Source organism: Thunnus maccoyii, chromosome 5 (assembly GCF_910596095.1).
Source record: "Thunnus maccoyii chromosome 5, fThuMac1.1, whole genome shotgun sequence".
In the NCBI taxonomy this organism is placed as follows: Eukaryota; Metazoa; Chordata; class Actinopteri; order Scombriformes; family Scombridae; genus Thunnus; species Thunnus maccoyii.
This window is the reverse complement of record NC_056537.1, coordinates 31,135,348-31,160,238: the sequence shown is the minus strand read 5'-3', so window position 1 is coordinate 31,160,238 and position 24,891 is coordinate 31,135,348. Positions and strand designations below refer to the sequence as shown.

At 41.2% G+C, this 24,891-nt stretch overlaps 1 protein-coding gene across 3 annotated transcripts in view; it reads right to left on the bottom strand.

Moving 5' to 3' along the window:
* LOC121898042 (guanine nucleotide-binding protein G(o) subunit alpha) overlaps positions 1-24,891 on the bottom strand; it is a 95,760-nt gene that overhangs the window by 63,586 nt on the left and 7,283 nt on the right. For all 3 annotated transcript variants that reach the window (XM_042412926.1, XM_042412925.1, XM_042412927.1), the window contains one exon: positions 11,550-11,691. In XM_042412926.1, the coding sequence (XP_042268860.1) occupies positions 11,550-11,691 (142 nt within the window). The remainder of the gene's footprint in view (positions 1-11,549; positions 11,692-24,891) is intronic.

Sequence of the window (24,891 nt, the reverse complement as noted above, 5' to 3'; positions counted from 1 at the left end):
AGCTTCTAAGATTTTCAGTCATTCCATAAAGTCTGTGAATGTGAGTGTGTGTGTGTTTGATTTTTGGAAGTTTGAGGTTTTTCTCTGAAGCTAGTGCTTAGCAAACCAGCACTGATGATTGGCGGCCTTGGTAACTGGGGGCGACAAGAGCAAGGCATCATGGTCCTGTTCTTAGCGGCGCAGTGTTGTGGTCTGGCATGGCGAGACAGGTCCATGTGCCTGTCATATGATGCTGGCAGCACCAGACTGGCAAACAGTGAGGAGGTTAGTGAGAGAGAGAGAGAGAGGCCATGTATTAAATGTGTGTGTGTGTGTGTGTGAGCTCTGGTAGAGAACTAGTTGTGTGTGGTGCACAAGTGTGTGTATGTTGCCTCCCCTAAAGGCCCTAGTCTGAGCCTTTTCTGATGTTATGGAGTCTGACGTGTTGTGCGGGCTTTACTCTATCTAAAAGGCACTGCTGGTTCTCTCTCTCTCTCACACACACACACACACACACACACACAAGAGGGCGACAGAATGAGATAACAGATAACGTAGCTAAATGTAGTCAAAAAAGGAGCGTGTCGCAATTATACGCAGACGCACACGCACACACACTCTTCTCAGAACCAATTTAGCCCTTCGTGGCTGATAATAGCAGAAATTATTATTCTGTCTGAAACACGACTTCAATCTCTGATATTCCTTTCATTGCTCTACATGACGCTGTCCCACATAAAACCTGACTACCCTGTGACCAAACCAATAAGACTGCCTCTTCTATAGGTACAGTGTGTAGGGCTGGTTAGTACTTGATTAGTTAGAAGTAATCAACAATTTTGATGACTGAATAATCATTTCAGTTCATCCAGCTTCTCAATTTGATGCTCTTCTTTGTCATATATGATACTAAACTGAATATCTTTGGGATTTGGACTGCTGGGTGGATAAATGTACTGATGTCCATCAAATGATCCATATGTAATCTACGATAACATTTGATGACACACACACACACACTCTTGAGGAAATGTACAAAGCTTGTTTCCACCTCAGTAAGTATCACGGAGATGTTACTGAGTCAGGCATCCGTCCATTTCCTAAACCGTTTATCCTGTTTCAAGGTCGCAGGATGCTGGAGTCTATCCCAGTATGCATTGGTTGCCAGTCTGTCACAAAGGCTGGCACACACACACACCAACACATTCGTACTCACATTCACACCTACAGGCAATTTAGAGTGGCCGGTTCAACAGACCTGCATGTCTCTGGACTGTGGGAGAGCGAGGAGAACATGCCGGCTCTACATGGAAAAGGTCCCAGCCGACCCTCGGATTCAAACCGAAGGGGTGACAGTGAAACAAGACACCGAACCAGCCAAAAGCGGAATACTGTAATTGTACTGGGCTGCTTCCAGTATCCGAGTGAAATAGAGTATTTGTAGATAGGAGCTTAGTTGATCTGGAACGGGAGACGGCCACTTCTCATCTGTGGGAAATCTCTTCTTCCATGAAATCTGACAAATACTGTACATTACAGTATAAATAATGACACTACAATATCTATAACCTGTAACCTAAAACAGATGTGGAAACAAAAGACACACTCCCCAAATCTCAGGTATGGGATCGTGGTCCTTTCTGTTGCTAGGATACGGTTCATTTCTCTGCTGTGACAATCTCACTTTCATGATGCTCCCTTTCTCTCTCCCTCTCTCTGGTTTACTATATTTATCTCTCTGTCTCGCTCTTGCTGTGCATGCACTCACACATTGAGCACACACACACACACACACACACACACACACACACACACACACACACACACACACACACACACACACAGCTGGCCTAAAATCCAAACACAGTGTGCGCATGTGTGTGTTAATTAGCCAGCTGCAGTAACCCACAGACTAATGACCTCTCATCACCGAGAGGTGGGGTTAAAGATCGAATGTCTTGATGAATTGATGAATGCAGCCAATCAGGTGCTTTACACGGAGCTTATCTTACTGATCCGTTGGATTTGACTGGATGGACAGAATAGATCAATGAGAGTAAGAATAAAGGGAAAACTCGTGTGACAAGATTAAATGAGAGAAGGTGAAGGGAGGGAAGGAAAGATGACGAGAGGAGATAAAAGTAGTGGGAAGGAGGAGGGAGGAAGGACAGGAGAGAGAAAAGGTGAAATGATGATATGAGGAGGGAAGTGATGAGGAGAGACAGGCAGGAATAAAAGAGAAGAGGGGAGAGAAGAGGATGCGACGAGGGTAGAGACAAAGGGTGGATGCTGAAAATAACAAAAGAGGAGGAGGGGAGAGAGGAGAGAGTGAGAGGGAGGGGAAATCAAAGGGAGCTCAGCACTGCAGGAAGGTGGCAGACTGACACACACTTCAAACACACACACACACACACACACTCACTCTCTCTCTCTCTCGACAACACCCAGACACACACAAAAACTTCAAACATATGAACGTGTGTGTGTGTTTGTAGCGGAGGTTGTGTCCATAAAATGACCTTCTTAACCTGGTTGGAAGGAATCCATACTGACACACACAAAAGCTGACTCAATAACCTCATATGGCTGTGTCACAGGCTTGGACAAACACACACGTGTGCATGCATAAGGTGTGCGGACACACACGTTAAAGCCTGACGTTGTGTCATACAGTCATGCTCTGTTATGAGGACAAATCTGTGCAGAGACCTGAGGTCACACGCAGCATCATCAATGTGCATCTTTAATGTTTTTATATATGACTCATCCAAACAGTATAAAGGAAAATAATTGCTCTTTTTCTCATCACAACGCGTTTCTCAAACTGTGTATTAGTTTACAAAAAATGGGTCAAACATTTTTCGGATCAACAAGCTCTGGAATTATTTTTAGGACTGTGAAGTTGCATTTTAATTTTTTACTTTTGCTATAAACAACAAGCTCACGAGCCGCTGGCCTCCCGGATCATTTAACAATACTGTGTCAATTTGTTGCTGAGAAATAATCTTCTTCCATCACACTAGTATGTTAAATGGCAGTAAATACGACAGACTCATCAGCAGACACAGGGCAGATCCATGAAATCAGATTTGTATCATACTGTATGTCTGAAATCAGAAACATAATACAACACTATACAGTATCTACCAATTGAATCCAGAATCTAGAGATAAAACGATTAATCGATAGATTAGCTGCAAACTATTAAATTAATCGTCAGCTGTTTTGATAATAGATTAATCGTTTTGAGTCATTTTTTAAAGGTATACTATACAAGATTTCTTAGAGCGTCCGGTACGGGCGGTTACTCTTTAACCAGGTTCATCTAGTCTTTATTAAATGTACTTCACTTGCTTTCTTTAAGACTTAAGTATTTCCTATTAATTACCTAATTATCTAATTTGTCCCGCCACAGTTTCATAATCAACCGAAAATATTTTTACACTTCTCATGATAACATGACTGTTTCTAACGTGTTTTGCGCCGTTGCTTCAGGGATGTTGAAGTTCGTGGTGCTCGCGATTTTGTTGTCGGGTTTATCTGAAGGTGAGTTGTTTATGTGAAATGATTCAGGTGTGTTTTCACTCGGCTCCCAACACTGGAGCCCTGCTGTGGCTGCATGCAGGTTAAATATGTGCAGCTTTAGCTACTAGCAACTGCTACTACCCATAGGCTTGCTAAGCTAACCATCATGGCTCCAAGTTAGCACAAAGCTGCAACTTCAATATGTAATATTTCACTGATAAGAAGAGGAAATACTGAAAGATAGAGCAACCAGTTTATCTCAGTGCTGGCGTCTATTTCATTCAATCTAGAAGAAAAAAAACACAGAACGGTTCAATATTGTCTGTTTTCATGCATCAGTTTGCAACGCAGGACAATAACACGACAGACTATAAATGTTAAAGTCTTGTCTTAATGTTATCTAAGAGCAAAACTAGCGATACTGGAAACAAACGGCTCATATCTGTTCCTGTGCTTTGCTATATGCTACTACTATGCTATGCTACCACTGATAATAACTTGGCTTTCAAGTGTTGTACATTACATGAACACTGTTGCTAAGCAACTAACAAAATGGACGCCACTGTGTTTCTTTTTTTCCTCTCCTGTATTTTAGTATTTGGGAATTTATTTTATTTTTTCCAATCTCAGTTAATGCCAGAAAATAATTGACAGATTAATTGACAATAAAAATAATTGTTAGTTGCAGCTCTACCATCTATGCTGAATGTATTCTAATTGCTGAATCTATAGATATACATAAAAATATAAGTTCAACATTTAAGTTTGAGCCTTTTCAAGGATAAGGCTGCTTTCCAACTTCCTCAGCCTGTCCTACTGGTTCCTACTGAATTTATATAAGCATTTTTGGGGAGATTTCAACCCTTTATTATAGACAGTTGAGCGGTGAAAGAAAAAATTATTTGAACCGTAGAAATTGTTCCTCATGGTCTGCGTCTTAACCCCTAAGCTATGGAGGTGCTTTTATTTTTAAAAAAGGCAAAACAATAGCATGGAACAGCTGGACACTGTAGTTTTTTTTAGCAAACGTTACTCAAAACAGGAATAAATGGTGCATTTGCTGGGGACTATTTTCGGCTGCGTATTAATACACATTTCATGTTGAGTACTGGAGTATTGGATGGTGTATGTGGGATTGACTTAAAATAAACTACAGTACCCAAGCTTATTATGATAAAGGAACATGTCACCCTGTGCAGCGGTGTGGCTCATTAATATGTTTTTAATTAGGTTTTGGACAACAGGCACAGAGGAATAAGCTATACCAGGCTTTGGATACACAGGCAATACTTGTTAGTAGGATCAATTCATTGTTGGTTTACAGTAAGAGCTCATATAGAATATCACCAGGCTTATCCTTCAGCAATGTTCTTTGGGTCTTGTAGTTAAATTACCAGTTGCTAATTGTTTATAGTCAACAATATGCACAGATAAAGCAGCAAAGACTTTTTTTCTAAACCCTGAAGACACTTTATTGGTCAAAAACAGAAATTATATTGCGTATTGGTTTTGGAGTTGAATGCATTTAGTTAAAACAGCAATATTAAGCTAAAATGAAAGTATTTCTTGTTTCTTGAATGCTAGCATGGCGTGCTTGTTTAAAGGTTTTGGATACGACATACATCAGAGAGCTAAAACAAGTGAAAGAAACTATAAAGGAGACCTGTTGTACTTATCTCCACTTTAAACTACACTTAAGTGTGCACATGTGCAGGTTGTTTTATTCTTTAATGAGCAGAGGGAACATTATCATCAGAGGGGCGTTGTTCATATACCCACACCTTGGAACTCACACACACACACACACACACACACACAGCTTCACATGAGGATAACTCGCTGGTTTCCACAACAACAGGCAGCAACCTGTCTGCCAGCTCTCTCTATCTCTCTCTCTCTCTTGCTCCATCTATCCTTTCATCTCATCCCTCTTTTCATACTATCTCCCTCTCATCTTCCTCCCATCTCTCCCTTCAAGAGTCCATCGAGACACAAAGTGTTTTTCTAATGTCAGTTGTTGTGTATGTGCGTGCGTGTACGTGCTGCAGTCGAGTAGCAGCTGCGTCCTTAATTTCTACCTCTTCATCAGTCCTGCTATCTTACTATTGTGTCTTAAATGCCCCAATAACAACAGTGCTGATGATGCAAACGGTAATACAGTATCACTATATATAATGCAGGACCTGAGGAGAGAAATGACAGGTAAGGATCAGTACAACTACAGTATAATACTGTTGGAAGTAATGCTGGAAAAGCTCTTCAGTCTGAGAGAAGCATGATATAGCAAGCGATGAAATACCTGACTGTTGGATATCACCGCAAGTACAGAAAGCTGGCAATGAAAATGTGATGTGATGAGATGATGTGACTTATTCAGTAGTGGGTCTTTTTTAAGGTTGCAACAAAATGTTAGTGTCTTGAACTAGAGATGATCTCCATCTGAAGCTTGTGCTATTTGTTTACCACTGGCGTACCATTCTGCCCCTGACTTCATCTATTCCTACAAGCAGGTCAACCGACAGTGAACAAATACGGTTGAGCATGCATGCATACACATAATGTAAGGCTTGGGAATTTTCACCCAAAGATTTGTGCGGATGCACTGAAGCAATTAGTGTATAGGAAATGGAGCCTAAGGCTGATGCATCAGCAACGCTTGTACTGGCGCACATTCAAAAAAAAAAATCACTAGCTATTGCTTTAGGCTCGCTCTTAAGATCCACTGATGCTATTCAGAGGAGTCAGTGCTCAAGATTCACTTGACATTCTGTATAACCAGCACAGTAGAGGTGGAAGAAAGCCCAGCTGTGCCTTGGCAAAGCACTCAAGTGTAAAGATAATGTATGTGTGGTAATTAATAGAAGGCCCACCAATATAAAGCACTGGTATTACTGTATATGCTGGCAGAAAAATGTCTGTACATAAATATTCAAAATGTTTAGGTATTATTGGACCCTTATCTTTCTTGATTATGTATGATAAGTACTCATCACATAGTATAATAATCACCATATACACCATTCGCTAAGCCCGGCCCCTTGGTTACTGTTGCTAAGCCTAGAGGCATGTGCAGTGTACAATGACAATGGGAGCAAATTTTCTCTTAGTAATTTTCTAAGGAATGGGTCCTTGGTAGAAAGAAGCAGGTGTGTCATTCTAGCCAGCAACCGTCAATTTTGTTGGCTTAATTGACAGCTGTAGCTATCAAGCTAATTAAGCTAACGTTAGCTTCATGAGTTGGTTGAAAATACAAACGGTCATTTTAAACCAATCAAAATCACTTGGAATGGGACCAAATTTTAAAAAACTAAACCAAATACTGAATTTGTTGTTGTCCAAAAACACGTCAATGAGCCACACCAGGTTACCGTAGTTTGTTACTATCTTATCACTATTTTTACTATTTGGAGCCATTTCTAAACCAGCTACTGTAGCCGCTGCCTTCAGGGACGAAGGAACATGTCACCCAGTGTAGCGGTGTGGCTCGATGACATGTTTTTAATAGTTTTTGGACAACGATGCAGCTTTCCAGCACAGAGGAATACAATATGGATCCACGCACAATACTTGTAAGTAGGATGATTTCATTGTTGGTTTGGTTCTGTGCGTGAGATTTGTTGACAATAAGGAAAATATAGCAAATCACCAGCTATATCCTTCAACAGTTGATATTCTGAAGGAGCCTCTTCTTTGAAACCTCAGTGAAAACTGCTTGAAGATTCATACAACAGTGTCAACACGCAATCTATTTCAAGCCCGCTATCATTGTGTGTGTGTGCGTGTGTGTTTGTGTGTAGTGTATGTGTCACACCGCCCTTGGACATGGGCTTGCGGAATGTGTTGAGAGCAAGGCAAAACACTGGGTTACCACAGCAACCAGCCAAGGCCAGGGAAACAGATGGGGGGGGGGTGTTATCAGAAGACGAGGTGAGAGCGAGCAAATGGTAGGACAGGTGGGGTTGAATATTGGTGACTTTAATTTACCATAAGGAGAAAGAAAGAACGGGGCAAAGGAAGACAAATTAAAAGGAGAGTGAGATAAAAGTGGAGGTTATCTCAAAGAATGGATATACTGTATATTTTTAAAAACACATTTTACTCTCCATTTGTTAGATTTTAATCACAACTACAAAAGATCTGGAACAGTCTGGTGACTTTTAGAAAATGCCATACGTATGGATAAGTGTCCCATTTTGGAGCTCGACTCTTCATCCTTTATTTGTGTGAGTGGGACATTTACTGGTTACTTGAGGGGAAGTCAGAGGTAGAGTGTAGTTTAAACACAGCTCAGTCTGGTCTCTATCTCTGTCTCATCTACTGTCACATTCTCACCATTCTCTCGTAAATAATCTCCTTTCCTTCCTCTTTCCCTCTTAGGCTTTTTGGCTTTCATATTAGATACAATGTGTCTCTCTTTGTTCGCGTTCTGTTTTATTTTCCTCTGACATCCTTCTGTCGTCCGATTACTCTTACACTTTGTCTTCAAACAGATTCATTCCATTAACTTCCATAAATTATAACAAGTAATTTCACTAAACAAGTCTTTATTTTAGTTTCTTAAAGTGACTCAACAGAATATTGTTAACCTTACCCACATCACAAACCAAAACATTGGGTTAAATATAACAATATGGAAGTTTGTGTTGGGTACGATAGATCTCTTTGGGAGAAAAGAAATAGAAATCTCTCCCTTTAAAACTATTATTATATTATATTATGTTGGACCCTTTCCTGAGACAGATGTCAGGTTTGCTTTCTAGGTGGTGTGATTTCAAGGCTTTAATAATATCTTTCTCGAAGGAGAAGTCATTGAACTCAAGAGAAAGCAAGCAACCACAAGACAGGAGCACTTCCCTATTAATAATTTGTTTATTAATGTGGCTGGGTATACTTCAGCTGAATCACAAGATTTCTCCAATTGCTCCGTTACCATGGTAACGACTTTATGACGTGTTTTTTTTCCACATTTTTGAATTATTCACAATGTTCATTACTGTGATGTGAAGGTAAAAACACATCCTGAACAGGATACAAGTTTTTCATGTAAAACCTCCACATCAGCTAGCTTACCGGGTTCAGGGCCAAGTCTTAATGCCCATGAGAGGAACTAACAAGTTGTTTATTTGCAACTGCTGCACAGCTCAGCACCTCTGCTCAGGGTGACGGTGTACCCTAGAGGGGCAACGGGTGTGCCTTTCATTTTTGAAAAATTTTGTAAATGGAAACTCCTCCACCTGCCCATTCATACATTATCTAGACTTGTGTATCATGTGTAGGGTGTATCCAGGCCATCATTAAGAGCTGAGCCTTACTCTGGAAGGGTCTTCAGTCTATCACATAGTTAACATATACGGACAGACAACAGTCACTCAAATTCACACAAGTAATGCAGAGTCAATGTAGATGTGTAACATGTCTTTAGACTGGAGCACCAACCAGCCAAGAAACAGGGAGGACATGCAAACTCCTATTTTTCCCTTCCAACTCTAAATTCCTATCTTCACCATTTGTTTTCATTTTGCAACACTTCATTTTCTCTTTCTGAAACACAAAGCTATGGCTTGCATTCTTTTTTTTTCTCACTTTATTTCTGTCTTCTTCTCAGTCCGTCCATTCTCAGTAATCCTGTTTACAAGATCCACACTCTCAGAGTGAGCCACTCCCATCAGCTGTTTTCCTCCTCCTGTTTACGCAGCTCTCCATCAGAACACAGAGAAACATGCATGGAGGAGGGGGAGGGAGGAAAGGAGCGATGGAGGAGGAGATTTTCTTAAGGCACATAACCTCTGACACATCACTGATGACCACCTAACCAACACACACACACACACACACACGCCAAGTGCCTTATTTTCCTTAAATGACTCTATGGCAACGATAACCCATCTTGCATTAGGCCCTTCCCTTCACCTCTGACTATATTACAGTAAGCACACAAGCACACATGCACACACACACACACAGATATCATATCCTAATCAATAGGTGTATTGTTATTTCAGCCCTGTACTCTGAGTATCAATAGCTTCATTGTGATTAAAAATATACTGTGCCTTTGGGTAAGGTTAAGGCCAATGACACGTGTTTGTTAGTGTGTGTGTATGTGTGTGTGTGTGTGTGTGTGAGAGAGAGAGAGATACAGAGAGAGGGAGCAAGAGACAGAAAGAGAAAAATCTGGAGGCTCATTTACTCTAATATTTAAGAAAACGTATTGACAAAGACAACTGTGCCTGCTCACAGGGTCGCTTACAGTATGGACTTTAATTTGATTAAAGGAGTCAGGAGTCAACATGATATAAAAGGTATATCATATTCTAATCTTGACAACTTTAATCTCCTGAATTACGTGAATTTGGGACCTAAAAAGGCGCAGGCCAGGAGAGGTTGGTGTAATGCAACGCTGCGTCTTTATGGCCGTTACATCTCTAATTAACCTCCTCCCATTGCTCCCATCGCTCTGTACTGAGATAGAACTGATGCTCTTCTGTGGATTAGACTCATAATCCTCAGTTAGCCTATCATACAGTGAAATTGTATGCTTTAGGATTTAGAGGACTTAGAAGCAGGACTAACTTAGATTGGCATGAAGGAATTTCGGTTCAAGCTTGACAGGGGTAGGTGGCAGCCATTCCCATTAGACCCCGAATCGGCGCGGGCAGAGACGGTTTAATAAATAAAAGACCCAGGGTGATGAACAGCTGTCACTCAATAACTAAGTCAAAGTCAAAGTTGTTCCGTAAGCCCAAGAAGAAAGAAAAACATTTTTAACACCATAAAGAGCTTTAAAATATGACTTAAACATTCGGTGTCAGCTCTTCAAATAACTACAAAAGGAAAACAAAATGAGAAAAACAAAATCCTTTCTACATAAGGCCTCTGCAAACAATCAATATGTTGCTGTTGCTATAGTGGATTGTAGTTTCTGCTTGAAAAATGATAACGAGCACTTGTTAAGGTTGATATCCAAACAAAGAAACACAGATGAGCCCAGATTTCACCTCTGCTCATCCACCTCCAGCTGAAATCATAGTGCTGCTACAGTCTGCTGCATGTACATATGTTTAAGTCAGTCTGGGAAAATGGTAAACGCACATGCTCACCGCTCACACTGTAACGGCACGATGCTGCAAGGTGTTCATTAACCAGTGACACTGATGAAAAGGTTTATTCTAGTGGCGAGAGTCTTTGAATCATGTGATGCCTGTGAGCCTGTGGCGACTGAACAGGAAGTGTGTCATCCCTTCGCAAAAAAAAAAAAAGAGTCCTGCTTGCGCTAAGCGGGAATATTTCACTTTAACAGTCTGTACATTTCTTCATCAGTGTGGGTGGAAAACGCTAATGTTGTCTAATCTCTCACCTTCCTTCAGCTCTCCACAACAAAGTACTGTGACATTAACAACACCTCCCACCGATATTAGATGTACACATTTTTCATACACAGCAATAAGCTAATGTTAACTACAGTATTCTCCAGCACTGCTTGTGACAGATTCACTGCAATTATAGTGACGCTGTCCTAATAATGTGATATGCTGTTGGTCCCCATACAGAGATGTATTTTTTTTTATTTTCCAGGAGGTCAGAACAAGGACCTGAAGCTGGTATACATCAGTGTCTCGCCCAGAGATACTTTATCAGGTCCGATACAAGAGCCGGAGACCTGGTGCTCTGGTTGAAAGACAGTAACTCAGTGTACGGCACACGGTGCCCTCTCCCTGAACTTCATCAGTTCTCATGGCATTCATCCAGTGGCTACTTGCTGCATTCAGGACTGGAAGCTCCACATTTGGAGCACTGGCTCAGTTATTCACGTTGGTTGACATCTTCATTTAGCCTTATTCAGTTCAGTTTTGGATTTGAGAATATAAACAGTCTTAAGACATTATCTGTGACAGCTTGTTTCTGTGTAATGTGACATCATACACTTATCATTCGGTGAGAGTACCTGGCTAAGTTAAGTGTATATATGTCTGTCTGTGTGTGTATGCGATTTCATGTGTCTGGTGGTGAAAGTGTTTGGAAAGTGTGAGCGTATGAGTGCTGACCTTCCGTTCTTTGTCTCCGTACTCCAGGCCCAGTGTATCCATGGCACGGACGATGGCAGCCAGAGACTGGATGGTGTTGCTGTAAACGACGGGCTTGTACTGCTTTACGTCGTCGCCAGAGAAACCGTCCTCGTGGATGATCCTGAAGACACACAAACGCACACACATTAGTCAGTGGGTCAAATAGTTGTCCGTAGACACAGTAATGACCGCCTCTTACGTACTGTCATACAGACAGATTAGCATAGAGAAAACACAGGGAGAGTAAAAGACAATGGAAGATTAGACGAGTGTGTGTGTTCCTGCAACTGACAAATACATACATACATTACATGGAGGTCAATTAAAAGTTATTAAAATGAACGAAGTGGAAGATGCGTCAATGTGTTCCTGGTTAGAAGGGTTAGGTAAATAAAGGAGGGGGAAGGTTTGGAAGAATTGGGGTGATGGGTTAGAGAGAAATACAGGTGGTTGAAGGAGAGTTACAACAAAAACACACAAAAACGGAGGAGAGGGGGGGGGAATAACCAGTAGGCTAAGCTGACATTTAGGCACACGGTGCTAGCAGCAGCCTATCCTGCTGTTTTAAATGTCACGCAGTCTTTCACTGCTACTAACACAAGGGCACACCAACAGACAGACAGACAAGACAGTTAGCCAGGCAGACAGACTGGCAGGAAGAAAGACTGTACAGATCAGACCAATCAGACAAAGTCACAGAGGCAGCTAAGAACAGACAGGACACCAGAAAACAACTGCATAATAGATACAGACAGACAGACAGACAGACACAGGTTGGGGCAACATTGTAAAGTAATTCTGATTGGACAATCTCCCCAGGCATTAATTAGCAGGGGTGAACATGCCCTCCCTACAGCCAAGGCTGAGGATCGAATACGGCTCCCTCATGAACTCACAGTGCTAACCTTTCTCTAAACAACTACATTCCTTCTAGCCCTGTATCTATTACTATCCACCAGTATAAATCCCTATTATTGAGGCTCTGCCCTCCTGACACCACCTGACACACCATAGAGATTAGCCGAAGGGTGCCCCACCCATTAATCTCTATGGTGTAGTAAATACTGTTTGATGTGCCTGCTGACTATATGGATGCCAGAGAGCCAATCACTAGAGATTGTGAAGCGAGGACACTTACTAACTTGATGCTAATGTCAAAGCTCTTCAGTCAGTACAATAAAAATACCACATTTTGACACCCAGCTTTACTTTTGAACAGATTAATCAAATCAGCCAAAGTGACATTCAAAATAAACCATCAGAATCAAAGAGGTTTTTGGTGCGAAAGGAAGAACTCGGAAAAAGCAAAAGGCTCATTCACAGAGAGTATACAGTAATCATGCACCATGAAATCTGACTAAAATTACACCAACACCACTGAGAGAACTGAAGAACAAATGTAGCCATTGTAACAAGCCCATATGTGCAGCACTGCTGAACCAAAACGCAGCTGTTTGGAAGATCTAAATTTGCCGTCCTTAGTTACAAGTTACAGAGAACAATTTTTACAACTTGAATGAGAAGCATGGGGTCTTAATTGATTCTGCCGAAAAACATTCACAAGTACTTTAGGTGCATGAATGGTTTGACATTTTAGGAAAAATGGTATGTATGTATATGGGGTACATGTAGATGTAGGTGGATGAATGTTAGCTTAGCATAAAGACTGGAAAGAGAGGGAAACAGCTAGCCTGGCTCTGTCCAAAGGTGACAAAATCCACACCTTTAAAGTTCACTAACAAATATATCTCGTTTGTTTAATCAATTAAAAAAAGAAATGTAAAAAAAGCAATTCTAGGCTGTGAGAGGTAACCAGGTAACCAGCAGAGACTCTAGGAGGTTACTTCCCCTTCATAAATGAGATAATAGTGAACAGTGAACTCAGCAGCCACACATTTCTCTGTTCTCTATTTCTCTGTTTAGCATCTTCAGGTTATGCTATCCCATTGTTGCTAACTTTGGAGCTAACTCCCTTCACTTTTCCAGCACCAAACAACAAACAACAGACGTGACTTTTTAGCATTTATTAACTGACACACTGTAGTCTGTACTGTACCTTTACTGCCAAACTGACAGCTCGCATCCACCGTCACTTCTCTGACACTCACTCTTTCCCACTCGCTACGCAAACATACTACGCAATGCCCTATTTCTTTACGCTACCAATAGTTTCAGTTAGTACAGTTAGTTTCCATTAGTTTGGGTGTTTTGAATACACAGGTAATATGTCAGTCTGTCCCTCCTGCCGCAGGAAATAATGGATTAATCCTGGAAAGCTACTGATGTAGCACTTTTCTCCTTATGAAAGTAACACAGAGATTATTCGACCAATGAGAATTTAGTCGGACGAGAGCATATCGACCAACTAATCGTCCAGTTGACCAGCAGACTACAGCCCTACTCAAATGTGAATATTTTATGATTTATTTAGTCTTCTATGACAGTAAAATGAATATCGTTGCGTTTGGGTCGGAACAAGAGAAGAATTTTGAGGACATCATTTTTGGCTTTGGCAAACATTTTCCACCATTTTCTGACATTTTACAGACCGAATGACTAATCAATTAATCAAGACAATAATCAACAGATTATTCCATATTGAAAACATTGGTTAGTTGCAGCCCTGATCTCGTTGATCAAAGGGAAAAAATGATGTGCACGTAATTATCAGACTGTGAGACCAAACCCCTTCTTGATGATGCCTTCAAGGAACTACATAAGACATTGAAAAAGACCACAGACGACAGAGGCTGCACCAAACAGTTAATTAATATCCCGCATCTTTATAATCTCACTCAGATTACTGTTGAAACTGCAGAGCAACAACATGGCATTCTCAAATAGTTTAGTGGGATTTTGTCTTAGACGATTTAATTCGTTTCTTTGCCTCTCACACATGCACAGGCAAACACACACTCACACACACTTCTCTCTGTCTCAAATACACATCAGCAGCTGTATGCAGTGTCGTTTGTGTGCATCATATGGAAAACACGTGCCGCTATACATCATCTGTATGCAAGTTTATATGTGTTCATGTTTATGTTATGTGTGTGTGTGTGTGTTTGCGGTCTCGAGGACAGCATGGTCCCATGCAGTGTAATCTTTCAGATCAATCAGGCAGCCTGCCAGTCCTACATAAATACACCAGGCTTCTATTTACATCTGTGACTTTTACATAGTGGGCCAAAGCACTGATCTATACACTGTAACTAGCATGGATATTGTGCTAATTCTTATCTGTGTGATGTCCACATCAGCTTACATGTCCAATAAAATTGCATACAGAGCAGAAAACAAATATCTTTTTCTGTAGCTTCTGTACGCTAGCGTCATTTTTACTCTGTCCTCTCTTCTCTCACTCTCTTAATTACGTACCACCCTGACACTTCTTCTGAAGTTCTTTCTTCCATCTTTCCTTGCATCAGAGAGGTGAAACAAGGACATACTCTTAATTGGATGCTGCAGTCTCTGTGGAAACGGAGCGCAGAGCTGAAGATGCAAAGAAAAGGGTGACGCGTGTTTCACAGTAACATGAAACACCAGTCAGAGACCCTAAAGAATAGAGCTAGGCACCCCTGAAAGAGCAGAGATCCAAGAAGATCAGGAGTCCATCTTCCTGCTACATTAGCATTTACATGTGTGCTGTTTACACACACCTGTTTAAAACATAGGTGATGTACTTTTCATGTCATTTAATAGTGCCGATACCCCCCCATCACACAACAAAAAGAAAATATTCCTTTTGACCCTGGATTGGATGGTAACTCTTCCATATGATCTTTAACCAGTTCAAGTAGAAATCAATGTGGGTTGAAAGTTAATACTATTATACTTTTATTAACTCCAGTAGAGAGAGAGAGAGAGACAGATCAAGAAAGGAGAGTCAAAAACAGAGAATTGATGAAAAAGAAGAGAAATTAGATGAAGCAAAGGTTTAAGATTCATGTTGTAGCAAGTGTTATTAAAGGTGTATCACGCGCCTGTCTGTGTGTGTGTGTGTGTGGCTTTCTGACCTGCTGACGTGAGCTTTCATGCATGAGGACCTTATCTCATTACCCACTCTCCAAGCCCTTCTGTCAGCAAAGAGAGAGCTCTATGTGTGTGTGTGTGTGTGTGTGTGTGTGTGTGTGTGTGTGTGTGTGTGTGTGTGTGTGTGTGCAATTTTCCCTTAGCTTTGGCACAATCTGCACAGTGACCTGAAACATAGTTTAGTTTGACACTGAGCCAGACAGATGGACAGAGAGACTGACATATGGGCAATTTGAGCAAGATATTACATGATATCATCATGTGGCTGCCATTTTGGAATCCTCATAGCCCGTGTTTAGTGTAATGACAGATGTCAGTTATCAATCAATAATCATTAAGTAATCAGGATTTGTGTTGCTCGGCCGTAATGCCCAGTGAAATGTGATCATTGCTACGCTTTAAATAACAGAATTCACTTTTTTCTATGTGGAGCGTGTGTGGGTGAAACTGTCAAGCAGCAACCAGTAAAACTGAGTGTCAAAACCAGTGCAGAAGTAGAAACAGTTCCTTAAATGCAAAAATGTACATTTTTTAGTTAGTGTGACAATTGTTCACGTCACTGTTGATGTGGTTTGAACATTGACGTTATTGCTCAATAAGGCTTCAACAGGAGTATGTCTGGAGTTCAGTGGCTTGATTGCTGCATGATAGGCAACATCAGTCATGCATGTCCCAACATACTTAACCAAGTTCAATTTAGAAATTCTAAAAATTACATCCTTCTCCCTCACACTGAAAAGTCCAGAATTTAGGAATATGTAAATGTTTGTAGTTGCACATAGGACGACGATTCGCTCAACTAGTTGTGATGTCACAAATCATATTTGTAGCTAAACTCCTTAATCTCAGATTTAAGGTGAGCACAAAGAAACTTTCCCCCTTTCATCAGGTGAATATGAAAACAGCCTTCTAGTGTCAAACTCACACTGCACATCATTCTGCACAGTGAAAGTCAAACATCCAAGTGAAGCAACAAGAATAAAAACACATTTGTGACTGGAAGGTGACTTTAAAGTCCCCCTCCGAGACACAAAAATGTGCTTAGCTCATCGTTGCTCCACTATTCAGACACTGAGAATGGACTTCATTACTTTATTGATCATAGATATTGTTTTTCTCCTTGGATGGATGGTGAGGAGGACCACCCTTATGAGCAGCTCACTCCTTTTAGTCACGCCCGTGTGGCTCCACTTGCCATTAGCGAGCTAGCCATAACTGCCCTTTAGGGGTTTTTTTTAATAATGTGCTTGTAAATTTAAGTAAAAGACATCAGGCTATTCTCTTGAAGTTGTTTGTTCAGCAATGCAGCTGCCTTTAAGGGGTGCACTGTAGAGGAAAATGATGTCAATCTCAGCAGATATTAGCATCAGCTTGTGAGCTAAACCAGCCGCGTCGATTGGCCAGCTTATAGGCAATTAAGTAATGACAACCACTCTTCAGCATCATCACCCCGAGGGACCTGGTGTGAATGGAACCGACGTTCAAAACTTCCCCTCTGGGACATATGTGAGATATCACATGTTTGTCTACAGTCTGTTCCAAAAAAAATGTCAGCAAAGTATACTGTGATATGAGAAAAACCCAATGAAATCAAGTGTCCCCTAAAACCTGGAACCAGTGCCTTTTGTGTGAAGGTGACTCTATGACTCCTGCCAACAGAGTGACAGACAGAAGGACAGATGCTTAAAACTGTGTTCAATTTTTAGATTAGATCAAATGTATATTGCATTTATTGAATTATAATGCACAGCAGTTCATAAGGTCAGCATCTCTGACTACTATAAGCCGCAATAACACTAAAAGAGAGGACCTTGTTGGTCCATGTAAGTCTTCTCCTCACTTATCTGCTGCACACACACATTGTATCAAACCCAACATGCCTGCCTCTCTCCTCTCTGTCTCCCATTATCCCCCACACTCGTATTTTTATCCTCACACCTACTCATGTGAACACACACAAACACAAAGCCTACACATCGCACTATGCAATTAGGTCTTTATCTCTGTTCTGCATTGTTGCTAACCACCACTGTTTGTCCTGACACGCACACACACACACACACACACACACACACACACACACACACACACACACACACACACACACACACACACACAAGACCTTGTGAGATTGGTTCTTTATCGCTATGCTGTGCATCCACTCACTCTGTGGTCTTTGTCGACAGAGCTCTTAGTCGTGACAAAGTGCACGCTGACCGACTCCTGTCAACACTTTTGGACAGTTACTTGCTTACGTATGTGTGTGTACATGCGTGTGTGTCTGTGAGTGTTTAGATGAGCGTTAGAGCGAGTGCAAAGAGTGTAAGAGAAAGAGGGGATAAAAATGTGATGGGTGATAATGGGTATGAGAGAGAGAATGAAAGAAGGGGGAGATAATCAGAAAAGAAGAATCTATATATAACCAAAGGTGTCGGTAATACAGCTCTAACACTGACACGCACACACACACACACGCACACAAACAGTGAAATGGAGGCATCAGCTGCTCTGTCATTTGGCTCCACTCACTTGCCATCGCACCTTGAGGTCAAGCAGCAACATCCTGAGCACACATACTTTCACACAAACCTCTCTGCCCTAGCCCTGGGATCTGTCTGTTTTTCTTTGAAACACTCATAACCCACTTTTTAACTTGCAGCATGGCTCCGGGAATGGCAATGTCCGTCTGTCAGTCAGACCCCCACTTTGCTCCTGAATGAAACATCTGAACTATGATGGATTGTGATGAAATTTGGTACGAATACTGATGGTTTCCAGACGATGTATCCTACTGATTTTGGTGATCTAACCTTTCCTCTTGCACCACCATGATGATGACATTTGTGGTTTTGAGTAGATGTCTCTTGCCATGAAATTCGGACACTGTTGGATGAATTGTAGTAATTTTGGTGATGCCCTGACTCTTTCTCCAGCACCATCATCATGTCAAACTGCAACTCTAATGCCGTTCCTTTCAGCCTTGGTTGTACCTTGTATTTTGTGCTAATTAGCACAAATATGTTAGCATGCTAACACACTAAACTAAGATGGTGAACATGGTAAACGTTACACTTGCAATAACAAATTTTTGGGGTCACCAAAAACAACAGAACACTGACATATCACCATATCTCCACCTGGGGAATGTAAGTCCAATATTCATTCAGACTACTGTATATTCAGACACTTTAGCTGTTAAATGCTCCACTGTGTTCACCAGCTAGTCGCTAACTGTCTGAAACTTGCTATAACACTCAGAGTGGAGCAGCAGAGTCGGCTGATAATTGCCTCTGACATTACACATTGTCTTTTTATACATTGTTCTAATAAAAATATTAATATTATAGCTCGTTTAACATGTGTAGCATGTCAGCATGCTACCATTAAATAGTGTCAAAGCTCATGCTAATGTTAACATTTAGCTTAAAGCACTGCTGTGTCAGCCTCGCAGAGCCGACTGTTACCATTAGCTAATACTCTATGCATGGTGGCACGTGTAGAGGTTTAGATTTCATTTGGGACACATAATGAGAAAATGGGACAATTAACAGAATTGATTAACAAACCAAACACATGGACACACAAGATGATACACCACAATATTGATCTCACAGTTAAATAAAGACAACAAAATATAAAACCCCTCTTACTGTCTTCTATTACACTGGATCAATGATCGCATGTGAAGCACTTACAGGTTTAATAAAAGTCTATTAAGAAAAACTCATTGATTTTCCTCCTCATTTGTGTCTATTTGCATATTCAGTTACAAGTGAAATCCTCCCAGGGAAGTCATAATACAACATTTCAACGGTGATTTCCAGATAGATTGGGATTTTCCACCCTCGTTCATTATTTTTGGTCTAACAATATAATATCTCCTGCTGGGGAGGAGTCCTCCTGGCTCCAGGTTTTGGTCATGTGCTGATGGAGAGTTCTTTGTGCCAAGGGACGCTGTCTGCTTCACACTAGTTCAGCAGGGATGTTAAGAGCTGCACACACATGCGTGTAAACCCGGGCAGACAGGAGAGCAGAATAATTACAGCTCAGTATTACATCTGGGAAGACCTCATTAAATCTGTCTGCCATTATCTCTCTGTTTCACTGTCACATGTTATCTCTATCTGCCCCTCTACTCTGCCAAGTCCCCTTTCATCCCTCATTCTGTATCCCCTCTCCCTCTCGCTCCTTCTCTCTGTATATTTTTCAAACATCCAACTCGTTCTCTCCGTCAGTCTCTCCCACTCACTGCCACGCTCTCCTTCTCACTCCCCATTCCTAATTATTTCTTCTTCTTCATTTACTCCTCTCCTCCTGCTTCCTTTCCTTTTCCATTTGCAATTAACTATTAATTAAAAAACACACTGTTGATGCACAACACACCTTGTCTCCCTCCCCAGTGGGCTGATATCTACAGGGAAAAACACACATGCACATACACACATGCACCTGCGCATGCACACACATGTGCTCACCTGGCGAAGCTAATTGTGACAGTTGAAGAGATTGTGGTGTCATAACCGTTGCCTAACTAACAGCTAGGTAATAGCAATAGCAATAGCAATAATACTTTCACTTAAGTAAGACTTTGAATCAGTACTTTACTCGCAACAAAGTATTTTTTCATTGTGGTATTCCTACTTTTACTTAGGTAAAAGATCTAATTACTTGCTAAAAATCATTTACTGCTCATATTGCAAATATTGTCATTTACTGCCCATATTAGCATCATATTGGGTGGTACTCACAGATTTTGTCATTTGTAAAATCTTGGCTGCAGCCATATTTTGCAGTCTGTGTTGTCAGTAGACCTAAAGATGCCTCTTGTGAAATGTAGAAAACGCAACTCACAACTTTTAACCATCAAAAAAAGTACAAAGCGACAGGAATTATACTTCTTTTTACAATTACAAAAAGGTACGCCTGCATAAAACGGTGTGAAAGAAATAGTGACTCTTTTGGAGCAGTTGATAACTTAGATATTATAGCCTGTATAAGACAACGTCTGCTCTGTTACAGGTAATTGGTAGACTGATGGAACCTCCAGAGAGGTTGCTGGAAGGAATGAGACAGACAGGGAGAGAGAGAGAGAGACAGAGAGAAGTAGGGCCACAGGTTTAATCAGGTCGTCCCAGATGCAAGGTCGAAATGTAATTATTCCTTTCTCCTGTCTGCCTTTGTGTCAATATTAATTACTTACTTTAAGGGATTCAAAATGGCAACCAAGGAAAGCCCAGTCATCTGATGAAAACAGAGGCATCCCGACGCCTGCGGACAGATCGCTCCGGCTCTGGCTGAGGCACGACCAAACACAACTATTTGTATTACTAGTGAGAGGACCATCTCGTGGTTTGTTCTGTTCTGTTCTGTTCGTTTGCTAGAAGCGAGCATTAAACTGTCAGTGATGAAAAAGGATACAGACAGTCATCTACCAATCTACTTCCTGCACTGACAAAACACACACAAACTGAATCTGTAGAGTCATAATCAAGGCTCAAAAAAGGTTTTCTGGATTCACACTGACTGACCATAAAAATAGAGACACTGTATGATGTAATGCTGTGCAATTTCATACAAGAGCCCAGCAATAAATATTTAAAATGTTCCGTTTTTTTTTTAGACTACAGCTTCAGTTTTTGACTAGTGTACTGTATGATCTGAGGCTGCTGGACTGCATCATGCTGCAAAGTGTTTCTAATATTTTGTCCACATGACTCACATACCATATGAGAGGGGGATAAATGAAACACTTAAATAAAACACCTCTCTGACAAGGCATCAAAGAACAATTAGTTTCACAAAAAAAAAGCTTAGTAATACCTAACAACATGTACAGGATCCTATTTTCTGCACATTTCTGTCCTCACTGAGGTGTGATACAAGCACAGAAATACACACTCAGACATACACTCTCCCAGCTACGAACCCAGCCACAGCCACCATCAGCTGACTTTATATCAGCTGAGCGTGGTCACTGTAACAAGACTCCATTGTTTGGCGGTGCACTGAACTGACATAAAATCGGCCAAATAACTCCAACACAACAACAAAAACACACACACACACAACCGCAACGACATATGCACACAAACAAAAAGCACAGACAGAAAAAAAAAAAAAACACTCTCAATTGTGTATAAGTGTACGAGCACGAGCACAAACACACACACACACACACACACACAATTTCCACCCACAAAAGACCTTTGTTTTTTGTAAGAAGCCCTGATTAGTGCGCCGACCACACACACAGTCATACTGACCGAGTCTCATAGCAGCAGCTGAGAGTTGTCTGGAAAAAAAAGAAGCTTTTAATATGATAAAAAAAAAACTGGAGGAAGAGAACAAGGATATAAACGAATGTAGAGAGACAGAAAGATATGCTGTAGTAAGAAACTTAAAGACTAATGTGTTCTGACAGGACACACTGTACGATTATTGAAGGATAGGCTCGAATTAGGCTGTCAGTATCTGATCCTGGAAACCTAAGATCAGAAACAACACTAACTGTACGCGTGAGGGCCTCTGTCTCCAGAATGAAAATAAAAAAACCTGGACCGAGCGAGGATGATCTGAGCTGCGGTCAACGGGTTCGAGAGTTAGGATGGGTTATCAAATCAATCTGCTTTCTTTTTTATGAGAGGCTCCGTTTGTTCAGAGCACGATCGAGATAAAACAAATAATCACAGGACGGGCGCAGCCAAAACCAGAGCAATTAATCACTGTCTGCTACATAAAGATGAGATATTAAACGCTGAGGAGGGAGTTTATTTTATGAGCGATACCTATCACCGATATAAACGTTATGAGGATCAGCTGATCTGATGCTAATCTACGAATGGTTCCTGTTCTGAGACATTTTTGCAGAAAGCTCCTGCGTACTGTAGAGACATCCAGAAACACAGAGGCAACCACTTCTGACTCAAACCGGGGCTGCAACTCACGATTATTTACATTATTGATTAATGTCGATTATTTTCTCAATTGATTTGACCAGTTTTTTGGTCTATAAAATGACAGAAAATGATGAGAAATGTCAATCATTTGTTTCCCAGAGCCCAAGATGAGATCCTCAATGTCTTGTTTTGTCCTCATCAACCCAAAGATATTCACTTTATTGTAATAGAAGATGAAAGAAAACAGAAGATTTTCACATTTGAGAAGCTGGAATCAGGGAATTTGGAGTCATTTTTGGTGATTAATTTAATAGTTGAAAACTAATGGAATAATGGACTGATCATTGCAGCTATAGTAAGCACACTTTTGAAAGTTGTGTATTAGTGCACAGAGATAGACAAAGACTGACAAACACACTGTAGAGATGTGAATCATGGAAATGAGTTCAAGGGATTTTGACAAAATAGGAAATAGGAAAAGTGTTTGTGCTTTGATAAAGATTTCTTACTTGGCATTACATTTAGCTGCTTATTTACAACATGCAAATGGCATTCAAACACACACACACACGCTGTGTTTGGACGTGCTAGCCGGCACATGCACACACACACACACGCAAAACACGGCTATCATGAGACGTTGCCTTACTGTTATTTCACAGCTCACTGAGGCAGCCAATCAAATCATTCCGCTGATGAGCACGCCCACGGCTATATTTAACCAATGAAGGATGACTATTTGGCTGACGGACTGTTTCAGATGACCAGTTACAGACCGTCTTTTCATGCAAGACTTGAGTTGGTGCCAACACGAATCCCCACCACCACCACCACCACCACCACCACCATAACCAGCACCCTCCTCTCCTTCTCTCTTTTTTCTGCTGCTCTCTATATTCTCTCCCTGTGTCTAACCATCCCACGGACAAGGAGGCTAATCATTATCGAGGAGAGCAGAGTCCAAGAGAGGAGTGCCCTTTGCGAGCTGTCCTTGACAACCCTGTGCTCCTCTCCCTTTGTCACTTCCCCCTCGCTTGCTTAATAAGTGAGAATATGTTCTTTCACTTGCCAGTCTTTCTGCTCTTGCTCAAAATGGCTTCGCTTCCCTTTTCTTACCTCCCTGAACCTCACTCGCACTCATTTTCCCTCCTCATATCCTCTCTCCTGTTTCTTTTCACACTCCCACATCACTTTACCCTCCTATGAAAAAGAAATAGATTTTTTTTTTCTCCCTGGTTGCTTCTGCTGAGTGTTCATGTAATTCCCCTCCCCCTTTTTTTATTCTCTCTCTCTCTCTCTCTCAATTCTTCATCACTTCTCTTTCTTCATCTTTACTTACCACTACCAAAAACTTCCTATTTTCCTCCTCTAAGTTCGGGCCTTTCTGTCTCTCTCTTTATGCGCTGGAGACGTATTTCCCTTCATTAAAACAGCCCCCCCCCCACCACCTCTCACTCTCCTTTTTGTATTCTATCTGTTCTTCTCCCTCCTCTCCCTTTCTGCACAAAACACCGCCAACTTTTTTTTTTCCTCCATCTTCCTCCCCCCAACCCCCCTTCCCCCTTTTATTCTCCTCTTCTGAGGCTTAAACCTAATTATCTCCTGTTCTAGAGAAACCACACACACCCGCTCACAGACACACAGTGGGAACAGCCTGTGGGAAGCAGTGCAGCCGTGAGGGACGGACAGCGTTTGTTCTCCCTTCGGCCGGTCGCCTCCGATCATGTCAGCCAGGCACAAACAGACACATACATTGTACGAGAAAGCCAGAAATGAAGGAAAGACGGAGAGAAAGAGTGAGAAGTATTGTATATTACACACACAGTGACTGACTGATGTGCTTATATCTTAATGGAATGATAGAGCAGCGCTACCAAACTTGAAATAATTAGACAAAAATATACCGCTGAATACAAGGGTTGTTCGTTTTCTGTATATAGTCAGTCACACGGATGGCTGCTTTTAATAGATTTAGAAAAGTGTCAGATCTCCTGAGCTTAGGAAAACCATTTAAAACCTATGAGTGTAAACAAAAATGCACTGTCATCAGCATCTGACAGCACTGATAACTATGCAGCATCATTGCCAACTGTTGGTGAAATAATAATTTCTAGTAAACATCACGTGTTAAATACCTCAGACAACTGATTAAGCCTTATCACTAAAAGCTTAAAGCCTCCATGGTGACTGCAGGTGAGCGAATATACAAAAAAAACCAGATTTGTGCCTTTATTCATCTTAGCAAACAAGCAAACCACCAGTACTTTTAGCGAGGTGTTTTAGCCTTGTTATAAGGGTTAACGTGTATAAAGAGGAGTGCTTGTGTTTAAAGGGCAGAACCGTCCACGTGTCCTGACACAGATGATGAAATCATGGTAGAAAATTGGTTCTCC